At 42.6% G+C, this 16141-nt stretch overlaps 1 protein-coding gene across 1 annotated transcript in view; it reads left to right on the top strand.

Moving 5' to 3' along the window:
• Nucleotides 1–16141, top strand: part of LOC104406789 (voltage-dependent N-type calcium channel subunit alpha-1B-like) — a gene marked incomplete at its 5' end in the record, with an annotated part of 286797 nt that overhangs the window by 213650 nt on the left and 57006 nt on the right. Inside the window, 5 exon segments of the mRNA XM_010015879.1 lie at nt 855–1069; nt 3202–3322; nt 6967–7096; nt 8456–8515; nt 9664–9770. Coding sequence (XP_010014181.1) covers nt 855–1069; nt 3202–3322; nt 6967–7096; nt 8456–8515; nt 9664–9770 — 633 coding nt within the window.

The following is a 16141-nucleotide window of genomic DNA, read 5'->3' as shown; positions in this document are numbered from 1 at the left end:
AGTTGTTACAGCACATGGCTTCTTTCATTAAGAACACTGATGTACCCCATTTGCTTTAATTCTTATCTAAGTCAAGTGAGAAAAATAGTACTTGTGAAGCATTTAGAGTAGTTAATAAAGAAGGATAGATTGCCTTTTCAGCTTTATTAGTCTGGTGGAAAAGAAATTTCACTGGGAGCCTTTAGAATAGAGTTCATGTCACCGTAGAGAGCTGTGAGTGGCACTGAGATAATAATTTTCCTGTCTATATTATCCTCCTTTCAGATGGATTTCAAAACACTTTGCATACTGTTTAGTTTGATCATGTGCACAAGCTCGCTTTCCTCCTTGTTGAAATAGAACTACTTTTGCAGAGGAACGCAGAAGCTGTTTAGCTGCATAAAGCAACATCACAGAGGGGTTTAGGACTGGGAAAGAGAGTCACCGTTTTTCAAATAAGGTCTCAGGAGAACATTAAGCAGCAGAATGTCAGAATTCATTCAGAAGCCAGCTGATGCTGGGAAGCTATTGTCATTGCTACATGCAAGTGCTGTCTGGTCTTCCTTTATGAACCTTGGTTCTGAGTCCCATTAAACTGAATAAAATGATGCTCAGTGGCATGGTTCCTCTTAATGTTGGCTCAGAGGAACAGGTGTGCTATCACTGTGCTATCAGTACTGTGCTATCACTGTGCGATCAGTACTGTGCTATCACTGTGCTATCAGTAGGTTGTCCTGCAGCCTGTGACTTTCCTGCAAAGGACTTCCATGGAGAAAATAGTCTATACAACCTAGCAACAGGTGCAGAACCAGGGTGCATATGTTCTTGTACTCCTTGGGCCATATTGTCCAATAAAACCTGTTTTTTTACCCTAGGGAAAATAAGTGTGAGATTGAGGCTAGTGGAAGTACGAGTGTCCCTGTACACACCCTTCCCAGCACCTACCTGCAGAAGGTGCCAGAGCAGCCAGAAGATGCTGACAACCAGAAGAACGTGACGCGGATGATTCAGCCGCCACTGGATAAAACCACCACTGTGAACATCCCTGTCACCATCACTGCCCCACCGGGGGAAACCACTGTCATACCAAGTGAGTGCCTTTGTCCCTCTGCTTTTTGCTAGGAAGTTGCCAGGCAAGAGCTGGCTTTCCAAGGAGCTATCAGCACTTGATGGATGATGGGAATGTCCTGGTCATCCTTGCAATAGGTGGATAGGAGAACTTGTTGATAGAGGCTCTACAATTCATGCAAGCCTGCAGGAACCCAAAAGGGGTTCCTGGGTCACCTGGAACCACCTGGTGGTTCTGGAAAAGACCACCTAAGGTTCCCTGGAGATGGCTCACCCAGAGCACACCCATGTATCTTTACATGAGAGAAGGAGCAAGAAAAACAATAAAATGTAGTAACTGAGAGCTGAGCACCAAAGTAAGCAACTTCTGCAGCAGACCTTGTGAGCACAGGAGTAGGTCCTCTGCTTTATTGCCTTCCTCTGCTGCCATGCTGCAAGCTCCTACTCCAGCAGTGCCTTTTTATGGCTCCTCTGGTGTCCCAGAAGCCTGATGGGCCACAGACCCCTCAGACCAAGGGCAGGGGAAGCAGTGTCATTGCATTCAAGCCATGGACCACTTGGTTTATTAGCTGAGCCCACTGTGGAGCAGCAGGTCTTTCAGGGCTGCACAGCTATCACAGCATCCATCGGGTGACCCTCCTGCTTTGAGTTCCTGCAGGCTGTGTAATTTTAGACCTTCTTGCAATCCTCTGCATCTCAGTTTCAGCAGATCCACCCTCATCTGTCCTTCTCACATGCTCTGTGCATTGGGTCTATCGGTGTGGATCTACCCTGATTTACAGATGGTCCCAAGACCACTGTGCCCATGGTCAGCACTGCAGACACCCAGCCACCAGCCCGTTCTGACCAGGTTGTGGCTCATCCCTGGCAGTGTAGGCACAGCCTGGCAAGTCTTGAGAACTGGGGGTGCCAAAGATGGTTGCAGTGTGAGATCCAAGAGGTCCACATTAGGTAGCAGTCTGTCAGGACTCTGCTTTCCAAGAGGCACAGCCAAAACCTGGTGGCTTCTCTATGTGCTTTTTAACTGTGTTGTCAGCCACACAAGACTGGTCTTCCCTCTCCCCAACCCCCTCCTTTTTTCTTAAATTATAATTTTAATATATTGCAATACTGAGTCTCTGTCAATCACAATTTATCAGCCTCTCTCTTTCCTGGCCATTTCCTTGGCTGCAGATACAATAAGAAGTTTATTGAACATATTACTCATACACAATGAGGTGTCATTTTGTTGCAAAATAAAACAAAAAGTTATAAACCCCTACACCTAACACATTGTAAGCGGGTGGGGGTTTTTGGATTCCAAGTGCTGTGAATTAATAGACAAGTCAGTTCCTGACTAAGAAGAGACTTTGCAGCATAAAATGTTTTCCAGTTCATATATTGGAAATTAAGCAAATTATCCTGTAAACCCACAGCAAGTAAACTTAGGATGGGAATTAGAGAATGCATTTCTAACCTTTGGAAGTGAGATTCAGAGCTACCACCTAGAAGGGGTTCATGTAATGAAAAACCTGATGTGAGATGGAGCTCGACACCTTTATACATGGGGAGCTCTGTCAAAACTGGGGTTCACTACGCAGGCACAGGGCTAGGGGGCCCAAGAAATCCCTTCCACGTCTCTTCCTAATGCTGGGAAGTTCAGCATTTAACCCCAAAATTATTGGAGGAGCTTATCTAAGAATTCGCTCTTCTACACATTCAAAAGCCAATCATGTTACTGATCTATGGGAGAAGATATGGGATTATGAACTTAGTTAAACTCACTGTCTTTTTTCTTTCCAAGGATCCCTAGCTGCTCCTCTCTCCCTAAAAATTTATGATATTTGGAATGGGATTTCCATCCCCACTTTGGCAGCTCTTGTATGAATAAGTATAAGGTTTCTTTGTCTACACTGGGCATCTTCATTTCCTGGCCGTTTCTGATCCATTGCTCATCAGTGCAGCAGTTAAGGAGGATAATTGCAGTGTATATCATGGTGTAGTAAATAGCGGTGGTGATAATCAAATGATTGTTCATCACATTTAATCAACATCTTTAAAGGCTGTTTGCTCTCCCAGCTGCACTGTTTGCATATCCAGCTGTTGCAGGCAGCCTGCTATGTGAAGATACATTTTTAACTCTCTGGTTTCTGTTTCCTTAAATTCATATTTCAGTGAACAATGTTGAATTTGAAAGTAAAACGGAGGAGAAGAAAGACGTTGAAGACTTGACGAAAAATGGGCCTAAACCAATCTTGCCTTACAGTTCCATGTTTATCCTGAGTCCTACAAATCCGTAAGTACTCTGACACTGTAATACCACTTATGGGTAACGGGTACTTCAGGTATGGGTATTCATCACTGCCAGTCAGACACATTGGGAAATGAAATAAAAGCTTACGGAGGCTGTGGACCAGTTGCTGCCTTTCAGCTGGGATTTTCTGGAGAATATGCTGGTAGGACAAGGAAAAGATGCTGCTTTAGGCAGACCTTTCCTAACTGCCCTGCTGATGGTCACGTAGGCTGCTATTTGCTCAGTTGTATCACTATAAAGGGTGGGAGCATTGACTGTCACTTGGAGAAACATTACCAGGAGAAACAGGTTGAGGGTCTTTTTTTGATGTCAGCAAATTCCTGCAGGTTCCTCAGCTGGAATTCGTTCTCTTCCTGTGCTAGGACCCTCACACCTCTGAAAACCTTCAACTTCTGGGAAAACGTGAATATTTTGCATTTGCCAAGGCTGAGAGTATTGCTCGTGGGATCTGTTGGGATTACAGCATTTCTTCCGCTTCAGGCATCTGTACCTCATGGGGAGCTTTGTACTCAAAGCCTGTAAATACTGAGTATGTCACTCTGAAGGCTGCAGGACTAGACAAGAGCAGCAGGGGTTGTAATAATTGTAGCGTGAAGGCCTGTGAGTCATTTTAAGCAGTAACTTGGGGCAATGGAGGGCTTTGAAACTTCTGCCAACCCAGAGATCTGCTAGTAGCAGATGTGATTGTTTCTCTCCAGCTCAAGTAGACTTGTTGCATACCCTTGATATTGGTGTCTAAGGTTGTACTCTGCATGCTCAGACACCTAAGGGGAACTCAGGCCCTTCCTTTAGCACCTCGGTTCAAGAGAACAGTGAGTGCTCCTGCTCATCAGGATGACTGTGACATCCTGGCTACCTGTGCAGCTGGTGAACAGCACAGGCTTCTCTGTGTACTCATCTTTGACATCAGAAATGCTTCTCTGGTGGAATCTACAGTCCAGCACCTCTGGACAGTGGGCAGACTGAATACTTTCTTTAAACACAAGTGTCAGCTACATAGTTCAGGCTACAGCCCTCTGAGAAGAGACAGCTATGAGAACAGGAGGAATTCATCAGTGGGAGAAGTTAGAGGCTATCACCCAATGCCAGCCGTTAGAGAGGGAGAATGACCCCAAACTACTGCTAATCTAATCCTATCTCCAAAGGAAATGAACTGAAGACTCAGTACGTGTCCTTTCTGTCTCAAATCCAGAAGAGACACTCGTTTCCCCTTTGCCTTCTCCAGGTAGACCTTGGGATACTTGTGATAGCATTGTGCTATTTCCAGTAAAGCAACATGTCCATGGAATTCCTGTAAAAGGCAGTCAAGGGGAAGGCAGAGCATTAGGGGAGGTACACTCATAGTGTAATTATACTTACTGGGTCAAATTTGAATTATGGAGCTTGGCCCTTGTCTGGTTGGATAAGGAAACTCTTATTTCCCTAATACTTAGCAGCACAGGTCTTTCTGTTGCGGAGTGACCACCAAAAATGAGTGTTAGCTGCAAAATGTCTGCTAAAGGCAGCATTGCAGAGTGGAAAGCTAGGTAATGCCAAGACCAGAAAGGTATGAGCTGAGGAGTGGACTGGGCAGACAGAGAAGCAGCGAGAGCAGAGAAACCATAGCTGTCCCATCCCTGGCAGTGTTCAAGGCCTGATTGGACACAGGGGCTTGGAGCAACCTGCTCTAGTGGAAGGTGTCCCTGCCCGTGGCAGGGGTCTGGAACTGGATGAGCTTTAAGGTCCCTTCTAACCCAAACCATGCTATGATTTCTATGAAGACTTTCATTTTCATTATGTTTGCTTGTTTTCTTCCACCTCCCCCTTCAGTTATGACCTTTTGAATCTCACAGTCCAGGAGGTGGTACATTGTTTCAGTCATCTTGCAGTTTTCTCCCCAAAAGCTGAACTACAAGGTAGTTCCCTGTCTTGCAGTGAAAACACAAAGTTTGCTGGAAGAGATGTATTACACAAGACCACGAAGGAAAAACAAGACAAAGACATGCTGACATTTAGGAATGTCAGCAGCTTGTTTTATTTCCTCTGGGCAAGACGCAGATCCAGCTGGATCCTCTTAGGTGTTTTAGTTGGTGCTAACTTCTCAAGAGAGAAGTTAACTTTCTGCTTTCTGGAGCATGCAGGTTTCCACCACAGCTACTTTACCTCCCTCCCTTCCAAGCCCTGTTGAGGATACGTGATTTGGGTGCTGCCAGCGGGCAAAACTGTTGTAAGGAGCATAAATGCAGTGTGCTACTTTCCAAGTGCCATCACCATGCATCTAAATGATTTCTCAAGCACCACTGGCACTTTACAAATGCTCCCGCATCTCACTGCTGGTTATGAACAATGAAGATCTAAAAATAGGGACTTGTAATTCCTTCGATGAATTGAGTTTGATGCAAGAAATACAGTTACAAATGTTATTGAAAATGTTGGTTTTCACGTCTATGGATTCGTGGAGCACACAGATGATAATCTTCTCCTGTCAGATTGATAACCAGAGTTCAGGGATCTACAAAAGCACTTTTCTGCATGTTATTTTATACCAAATCTGTTTCCTTGGTATTTGTAACTACTTTTTCTTCTGAATCCACTAGCAATCCAGAGAAAAGGAATATATCAGTAAATGTGAAAAATTACTTTTAACTGTTCAGATATTTGCTTAGAGAAAATGTGATGTAGGAACTGAAATGCATTCTCAGATAATAAGGTTGCTGATGAGTTGTATCTATAATTTGATTCTTGGTCAGAACATAAGTCCTTTATTCAGCTGACAAATACGTTATGGAGTTCTCTGTGCAGTTAAGTGTTGCTGAATAGTGGTCAGAAAGAGTTATTAGCTGAAATCTGTGAGGAGTTTTGCATTGCTTAGAAATTGAAGCATTTGTCTCTTTTCTTGGACACAATTTGTGGGGGGAAAAATATTAGGTTAAAGCAATCAAATATATTACTGTAAAGTATTTATGCAGCTTATAAAGCATATTTATCTTAGAATAAAGTGCAGGCAGAGGTACTTGGCAAGGGAGAGATTGGTAGAAGTAATACTCATAGCCACAAAGTCAGTTTCAGCTGGCTTTGCAAAGTGCAAAGTGCATAGCATATATCTCGATTTTAAAGGGATTTATTGGTATTAAAAGGATTTCAAACCTAGTTTTGAACTCACAGGACTTTAGCCTGTGAGTTCAAAGTGAAAAAGATGAGGGAATATATAAACATAATTTGTAGAATTGAATCTGAATGCTTGAAAGCTCTCAGTGCTCTTCTGATGATAGATAGATAGATAGATAGATAGATAGATAGATAGATAGAAATAAGACAGATATCATTGCTTTGCAGAGTGGGTATAGAGCAGTGCAGAGATGTTAAATGTCTTACTTGAAATCTCACCACAGATCAGCTGCAAACTGAAGTTTAAAGCCATTGATCTATTTTCTTACCATTATTGTAATAGGAATTGGAGCTGGATGAGCTTTTGAGTCCCTTCCAACCCAAATCATGCTATGATTTCTATGAAGACTTTTTAGTTTAATTATGTTGATATTAGGTGATATTCCTGATGAATGTTGTCCTTCTGCCAGCCTTTCATAACACTGCACTTGACTTCCAGGACCTGCAATAGTCCTTCTATGTGCTTCTGTTCTTTGCAGGATTCGGCGCCTGTTCCACTACATTGTCAACCTGCGCTATTTTGAGATGGTCATCCTCATAGTTATAGCCCTCAGCAGCATTGCCCTGGCTGCAGAAGACCCTGTCCAAGCCGAGTCACCAAGGAATGATGTGAGTATCAACCAACATGGCCAGAATACAGTTGTTCTTCTCCCAGCAGTTCTGCCCTTTCTGCTGCTTCAACAAAATGAGAACATGGAAAACACTGGTTTTATGGCTGGTGTGACTTACATGGAAGATGCCTGCAAAGCTTACACATCATTCAGCAATAGAAAAGGCTCCCCAGTCACAAGGCAGCGCTGACACTGTCCTACAATCTCCTTCTCCTGCCAGAGCAGAGCCTGAGGAAGTAAAGCCAGATATGGCTTTTTATCTTAGTTGGGCATGGTAGCAAGATCTTAGAATTAGTAACAAATCTACTTCTCCATGGATATCAAACCAATCTCGATGTCTTCATAGATGGGTGCTGTTACAAGCAGAAGTAGGAATGTGCCACATTGAGCATGAGATCATGCTGTCCAGGAGCGTTCATGAGGCAGATAGCTGGGCTTTCAAGCACATTCACAGAGCTGGTTACAGCTGCATGGACAACTGAGAGTCTACAGAACTGAAGATTATAGAAATTGCAAGATGCAGTTGCCTAATTTTAGACTCTTCAGTGTAGATAGTTGTAGTATCATGTGATATTTATATAGTCCTAATTTCCATTCACTATGTATAATGATATGAATCTGACTGTGAATAGGTGCATCCCATCCGTATAAAATTTAGGAGATGGATGGGTATTTGAATGAACTGGTATTGCATTTACCAGGATGTGTGCTGAGGAGTCTGTGTTCATCCACCCCTTCAACAGATTAAGGAACTGAATTGTTCAGAACACAGGCTGGCAGACCAGGTCAGAGCAGGGATTGCCTGGCCTGGCCTCCTGCTTCTACTTCTGGTCAGTCTCAGCTTTTTCCGGAAGAGGATCCACAAATCCCTGTATCAATAATGAGCTGAAGTAGCTACGAGCAGTCTCTGTCCCTCATCCTTAAATAACTGGGGAATGAGTTTTACAAAAAGGATTTTATCACTCTCTTACTCTCCCAAGGTCTTTAATAGCAGTATCATCAGCTACAGCAGAAGAGAAACTCAGGCTGCTACACAGATGCTGGTGAATAAGCTCTTTTAGAAAGGTTATAGAAATATTTCTATTTGAAATATCCGGTTTTGACTTATCAAAGCTGCCATATGTGCAGGTGCACTGAAGCAACCCATGGGCATGCACACTGCAGTCTGGCAAGTTCTGGAAAACATGTTGCTGTTTAGATCAGATGATTCAAGTTTGTGCCTAAACTATTTGAAAGCCTCCCATGAGATATTTACCCACTATAGCAAATAGACTATTGCTAGAATAGACTCTTTGCTCATGTGCAGCTTATTGCAGTGTGTAGTCTCCCCTAATATGTGTTTCTCTTTCCCATTTAGGCTCTGAAATACTTGGATTATATATTTACGGGTGTCTTTACCTTTGAGATGGTGATCAAGGTAAGAAGGTTTCCAGAATGGTTCACCCCCCCTTTCAGATTCACATATCTGTTTCTGTGAAGCTGGAGAAAGAGGGGGAAGCACTACAAAGCTCCCCGAGGTGCCTGGAGAGATGGTGGTAATGGAAGGCTTCACTTCCAAATGCTGCTCCTGGGTTAGACAGTGCACAACAGATGTCTCTCTGAAGTGGCTCTCCTGGTTTCTTTAATCTTCCATTTTATGAAGGAAAATAAGGATATCTTTAGTAGGTGGTTGTGTAAGAGGATCAGAAATGTGAGTGTCTGATGCTGAAATGTCAGTGCGTGGCTAAGGACACAGGAGCTGATAGACTTTGCTGAGACACGTCTGATTCTTCCTTTTTCCTTTTATGCTGATCAGGAATATTAATAGCAACTGATTCTTGGTCTGTCGTGTTTCCAAAAGTTGAGGATTTGCCTTTTTACTCAGTAGGGTGATAGGTTTTGCTAAGACCATGGGGCAGTAACTTTCCAGAAAGTACAATTCTAATAAAGTCAGGATTTATCCCTGGGGTAATGATGAAGTTAGTTTTTACTGTCAGAGCAAGATGCAAAAGAGATGCAGAAAAACCAGATTGTCTTTGTTTAGTAAAAGGAATTGGAGCTATGTGAGGAAAACAACCTTACATGGGCAGTGTAGAGCTCTCAGAAAATGAGATAAAACACCTAGTGTGCGCTTTGAGACTCAACTGTAGAAGACCTTTAGCAGCATTGCAAGGACAGGTTCAGCCTTGTGCAGAAGTGCAATATCCTCTGCCAGCTGTTAACTAACTACTGATCTGGTAACATTGGGGTAGAATGAAATCAAACTCTTTGGATGTTTCACACACAGACTGCTGTTCCCAGACATTAATATATGTCTATGCAGACAGTGCTATGTAGCAGTTAGTGCTCTTGTCTCTAGTGCTTTTGATAATGGTTTATTGACTTCATCTGTGGTTTTGACAGAGCACTCAGTGCATATTAGAGACGAGCAGCTTGACTAAGTATCCAGATGTTGTCCTGCTGCTGCAAAGCCCTGTAGAAGAGTTTGTGAAGGGTCATTTAATCAAGGACATGCCTCTGGTCCTCAGTAGTTGATTTGGTACTTGTTTTATTAAAACTCCTTCTTTTCCTGTGTTTCCCCTGAAGATGATTGACTTGGGGCTGTTACTCCATCCTGGCTCCTACTTCCGTGACCTGTGGAATATCCTGGACTTCATTGTGGTCAGTGGGGCCTTGGTGGCATTTGCCTTCTCGTAAGTACATGTTTCACGTCCCAGTTTCTAGGAAATAAGCTGCAGAGGAGGCAGGACCCGTGCACAGCCCTAGTTGAAGTGCAGTGTTTGTGGCTCTGTTTCTCAGTGAAATGTTTAGTTTCTGTCCTTTATCATCTCAGAGCTGGGGGGAAGCAAAAAAATAATTCCCTAAATTTGTGTTGTAGAATCCCTTGAAAATTATCCCAGCTTTAGGGTGACCCCATTCACTGTTCATTCAAACATTAAGCCAAAGATTTTTGTGATTCTGGCCAACTTTTCAAGGATGCATGGGAACAGTTTGTGGCAGTCCAGTGTCTTCAGACAGTTGTTTCAAAACCTGTTGTTACTTGAAAACAACAGTTAATTCAATCAGCTGAGAAGTCTGTGAAATCTTTACAACATTATTTCTCGAGGATATTTCTGGTTCATAGACCTTTGGTGTTTCTCTCTCCCCCTCCTCTCTAGTTCAGGGTACTTTTATTTCCAGAGAGTTTCATTTCACAGGTTAACTACTCCCTCCCTGAAAGACAGCTCTCTACTTAGGACATTAAAGAAGCACACAGAGCATTATTTAGTGTCATGGAGGATTTTGAGCAACAGTCACAGAGGAATTGCCTTTTAAAAAGGAAGATTAGCTTTTCTTTTGAGTATTTTCAAATGAAGAGTGCAGAGGAAGAACAATGCAGGTTATCCAGAACTTGGGGAGCTCAGATTTGGAAGGTGGAAAGAAATTTTCCATGCATAGTTGTTGCCTATGGAATAATTGTACTGTAAATGTTTTCCTGAGACATTCTAGGAGATGACCTGGAAACACGCTTGGCCAGTTTAATCTTCTGCTAGATTAACCTTGAGTAATTACATGAACATTTAGCAGCCTGTGTGCAAATTGCACTCACTTGTTTATTGACATCATGATCAGAGAAGGTGAAGGAATTGTTTTACTTGCTAATGAGAAAAAACATTCACCTTTGTCAAGGAACTGTGGAATTGTCTTGTATGTTCTCAACTGACAGTAATTTTTAGGCAGCCAGCCACATCCATTGCTCCTTTTATGTGCTCTGCTGATGAAAAGTACTGCCATGTCCCTTGCAGCACAAAAAGTTATTGGGACCTTTCTGGTAAGGTTGGCCTGGAGTATTTCTTGAGTTTTAATTTTCTGAGGTGTCAAAGTTCCTTTCACATGAAGGTTGTGAGATTTGTATTTTAGATCTTCTTCATAACAAATGCTGGGCAAAAAAAGTCTAAGCTAATTTCACCTAGGAGTTAATGGACAGAAGGAGATGGGATTGACATTGTCAGTATGGTTTGTGAGCCAGTTAAGGAGTGACGCTTTGGGGATGTTGGGGTCTGGGCTTTCTGTGCCCAGTCCTACAATGGAGAATTTAGATCTCGGAGCAAGTCATAGCCAGTACAAGTTTTTCAAAGGAATGCTGCCCTCCCTTCTTCAAAGGCTTTGTCCCTATTCATTGGAAATTTGATTTTCAGAGGAGCTGAGTGATTCTTTGTAAGCAAGATTGTCTTGAGATGAAATTGCTGGGCTAGTGAATGCCTTGCTTGCCTCAAATTTGACATCCCAAACCAGTCTGCTTTCTAAGAGTGACTAGATATGTGTGTAGCTTGGTTTCCCTGCACATGAAAGATATTAACACAACATCTTTCACAAGTGGATGTGGTCATACTGAGCCAAGCAAAAACTTACTAAAAGAAGTTTAGCAAATTAACAGAGCTCCTCTGAATTGACGAGAGGTAGAAAAGTAAAATAGTTTTATACACAAGTATTAGTTTGCAAAACAATATTACCCTAGTCTGTCATTCACTGAGAATTTCCCTTTTCCATTAAGAATTCAGACTTCCAAGACAGACTGGGAGAAGAGCCATTTTGTGAGCCTTTCAGTGCAGCTCCTTGTGCTGTGAGAACAGACATCAGGGTTTGCCTTTAAAACACCTTCTTTTTGAAAAAGATTTTCTTAGGGACAAGTTATGAACTAAAATAAGTAATTTTTAATCTTTCCGAGTCTTTTTGTGCTTAGGTTTTCTATTGCTTTATTGGGCCATGAATATCTACCAGCACTTCAGCAGCCTCTAAATAAATTACTTGTTACATCCCCAACTGTGCTTCATAATATTTTGCCCCAAGCTGCTTCTATTTTACATGTTCTTTGAGTAAGCATTGAGCAGGGATTTGCAGAAAGCCAATGCATTAAACCTGCCTGCCTCTTTATTGTGTTCCAGATTAAAGTGAGTCAAACCTATTTCTGAGACCTGGAAAAATCTGAATTACTTCTGTGGTTTTTATTATGGCTGTAACCTCTTCTACATGCCCATGTTTCGTCAGGCAGGGAGTGTTGACGTCCAATTCTGAGAATACTGCAATGTCTCTGCTGGAATGCAGTCACTCATAGGAGATGATTTGCTGTCTGTTCCCCCCAGCCCAGTTATGAACACTATGAAGTCTCAGACTTCTCAAATGAAAATAGATAGTCATCTCCTTAGCTCAACTGCATGGTTTGGTTAAACCAGACAGATGCACCAAGCCTGCTGAAGTCAGATAATCCTGAAAAAGAGTTTTTGGAGAACAACCTGAGCAAACTTCCCCATTTTTTTAGTAGGGGTTTTCCTAGAAAATGCTCCAGGCCTGTCACCCATCATCAGTGTCACTGTAAAAATGTATTTAATGTGGCTGTTACCAGGTTGTTAGCAAGAATACATGATTGTCACTCAGTGGATGGGATTTAATTCATGCATGTTCTTGACCTCATTGGTGTCCGGTGAAGGTGATGTGAATCAACTTCTTCCTGAATAGACTTGTCACTGAAAACCTAGGAAAACTAGAGCTCCCTGAAAGCTTCCATCTGGAAATGCATCCATCTGGAATATTGCAATAGACTATTTGTTTAGGCATATGAGAGAGTATCAGCGGTTGCTGCAAGGTTCATAAAATCCATCTCAGCCTCTCAAAGCAGCTATCAGTCTGCTTTCTGCCTGGAGCTGTTTGGAAGCTCTTCTGTGCTTGACTGTACTTCAAAACAGTAAATACACTTTAAAATAAGGCCCCCAATGAGATGCTAGAAACATCAGTAATACCAATGGTGATGATAATAGAATAATGTCTTCTATTTAACAACGTATTTCAAACAGAAATTTCTTTCTTTTTCTAAACATGCCACAAACATATAGTCATGTTTTGGTCTTTAGGGAGATAGAATTAGAGGAGCTTAAAGCAAGCTAGCAAATTTGGCATCAAAATTTGTCAGCTCCAGGTGTAAACTGTACTTGTTCAGTAGAAATAGCTGATGAATATCCAGAAAAGACTGTATTTTCACATTTTACACCACAGAAAGGTGGCTGAGATGCACAGAATTTCAAACAGCTCTTTGGAAAAGCAAGCAGCATTTGCCAAAAAACTGAGGTTATTATCTCTTAGAGTGTCAGGAGAAGGGAGGTAGATTTGCCTTGTATTGTCAGACGAAGGGCTGATGCACCACGGGGGATGTGTAGGAATATCCTGTACAACCAACTTGTTGCTTCCTTGCTTGTTTTTATGAAGATGGAGTTGGTGGGTGTGGGACAGGGGACGGGATTATCTGCCAGCACATATCTCTATGTGCATGGGGGGCACTGTGTAGCCTTACCTTTCTGTTTGTCATTGACTCTGCTCTTTCTTTGTCTTCTTCTTGCTGGAATCTCTCTCTAGGAGTTTCATGGGGTAATACGTTATTCCTGTCTCTTGCTGCACTGTTATGCCTGTCAACCGTGTGTACACACACTTGCCACTGTGGAAACGAACCATGTTACACCCATTGCATCGACTCCTTCGTGCCTTTATTACTCATTGTTCAGTGAAATGTATTTCCCCTTAACAAACCTCATTCACCCTAATTTTCCTGAAGCAGAGGACAGAAACAGAGTAGAAAGCAAATTAGACCAGAGAATCAGAAACCATGATAAGCAGATATATTTGTACAAAAAAGATTTGAGGGGATGGCTTAGTGGGTGCATTGTTAATGTGGGAGCTTGCAATTCATTAAAATCCTAATAATGAGGTTTAAAGAAGCAGTTTTATTCTCAGAGGACTGCACCTCTAAACTGCATTAACAGTGCTAGAAGCTTCAGGACTAATTTTGTGCAATCTGGGCAATGTGACTCAGCTGGGATTCAGGCTGTCAGCCTCTGACATTAGTGAAGAGTCTTGGACATGAAAACAGAGTGTAGAGAGCTTTTTGAAAGGTTGGCAGGGGCAATTTGTAAAGGAGAAGGTAGCAAAAGTCAAGTTATACCATCTGCAAGGAGGTGGCAGTTGTGTTGTTGGTGCAGTACAGCACATATTCGCTTTGGAATTGAGGAGGAGGAGGAGATGCATCTTCTCATGCTGTGGTTCCAAGCAGGGCAGGAGCTGGGTTGGCTCCTCTGTAACAGATAACCCAGAGATGCAATGAAATGGACACAAGGATGTGGACCAGGAAACTGGGTACTTGTTTCTTTGTTCCATCTAGGAAACCAGATCATTTAGACCCTGGAAGAGGGTGGTTTTGTGCCTGGGCAGAGTTGTGTGACCTCATTTAATCTTTGGTAGAAGAATTTAAGGCCGAGAGAGTCGGGATTGTTCAGCCTGGAGAAGATTCCGGGGAGACCTTATTGTGGCCTCTCAGCACTTAAAAGGGGCTGATAAGAAAGATGGGAAGAGACTTCCTAGCAGGGCCTGTTGCAGTAGGACAAGGGCTGATGGTTTGAACTGAAATAGGTCACCCAGAAAGGTGGTGAATGCATCATCAAGGCCAGGCTGGATGTGGTTCTGGACAACCTGATCTAGTTGAAGATGTCCCTGCTCATTGCAGGGGGGTTGGACTAGATGAGCTTTGAAGGTCCCTTCCAACCCAAACCGTTCTATGATTCTATGAATTCATGTTCTGCGCTGGGGATCTCAGGCAATTGCAGAAGGTTGTGATTCCACCTGGCTCTGAATATTTGATGGCATGAGTCTGAGACACCCAGGTCACATGAAATCAGAGGTGCTGGCAGGAGTAACAGAAACAAGAAGCTTCAATTTTAAAGAACTACTAATTTTTGAAAGGATCTTTTATTTATTAAAGGAAAAAAAGGCCATGTCAAGCTCTTTTAAAATATTTTTAATGTTTTATGTAAATCAGCATCAAACTGCCCCCTCCAAAACCAGAACTGGCCTAATCCAATTTATTTCTTTGTGGCGTTCTCTTGTTTTAAGCCACTGGGCTCCTGTTTGCTGTTTGTCTTTATCTCTTCTGCTGCTTTTCCGAATTTTGCAGTTGTAATTCTGCAGTCATCTAAGATCTTGTCCTTTCAAAGCAATTTATTTCTGTTGTGAGAAATATTCTGGTCAAATGTGTGCTTGAATACACCCTTTGACTGAATCCTAGTTCCATCTGGACCTTTTATTTTGTGGGACATCTGGCTTTGTGTTAGAGTGGTGTATACAACAATGGTGGCAGAGGGGTTCTTAAAAACACTGAAAACAACCCTTATGGTTTTATTTGATAGGCTGGAGTAGTTGCAGAAGACCCATTTAATTAAAATGCACTTTGCATCACTACAGTTCAGAGTACCAGTGTGATAGAGGAAACCTCACTCTGAGGTGCTACTATGGAGGAACCTCACTGTGACAGGAAGAATTTCTCAGGATCAATATGTGACTGAGACCATAAATCTCATTAACATTTAACTGGTTATGCTCTTTATTTGCTTAGGTGTCTGAAAGGGGGAAAAATAATAAATCAACCCTTCCTCATGACTTTCATTCTGCCCTTCACCTCCAGGCTCTCAGTGAAGTCATCCACATCCATCCCTTTGTGAAGGAAAAACAGCTTATCTTATAGACCCAGGAGGGAGGATTTTCTCTGACCCACCTATCCACTAGCCCCCAGTAGGTCTGTTATCCTTCCCAGGTACATTAAGTCCAAAGAGGTTGTTGCTTCAGGCTTGGAACCAACCCTTGTGAGACCCGAGCTCGTTCTTCAGAGCCAAGAAGTGTCTCTGTTCTTGTCTTGATTCCAGGAGGCCTTGCTAGTACAGTTGTTATTTAGCACAGATGCATGGCAGAATGGAAGATAAGTGTTTAGCTTGCCTGGAATCAGGAGCACTGGAAGACACCACGCAGAATATTCTGTGGTTCTGTTTGAACCCAGATGATGACTGTTGAGGTTTACGAGTTCAGTTGCTACCTGCTGTGCTGCTAAGCTGGGCTCTGTGTGTTAACCTGCAAACCAGAAGCGTGACCACAAATGATCAAGAGTTGAATACAGCTCTGGGCCAAGGTATCCCATCTCTTTTTTTTCTCCTGCTGCCCCAACCACGTGTCTCTTAACCATTCACTCTTCTCTCTCCTCTACTCCTCTCCG

This window comes from Nestor notabilis, unplaced genomic scaffold (genome assembly GCF_000696875.1).
Source record: "Nestor notabilis isolate BGI_N333 unplaced genomic scaffold, ASM69687v1 scaffold5096, whole genome shotgun sequence".
NCBI lineage: Eukaryota > Metazoa > Chordata > Aves > Psittaciformes > Psittacidae > Nestor > Nestor notabilis.
This window is presented reverse-complemented; position numbering and strand designations above follow the sequence as displayed.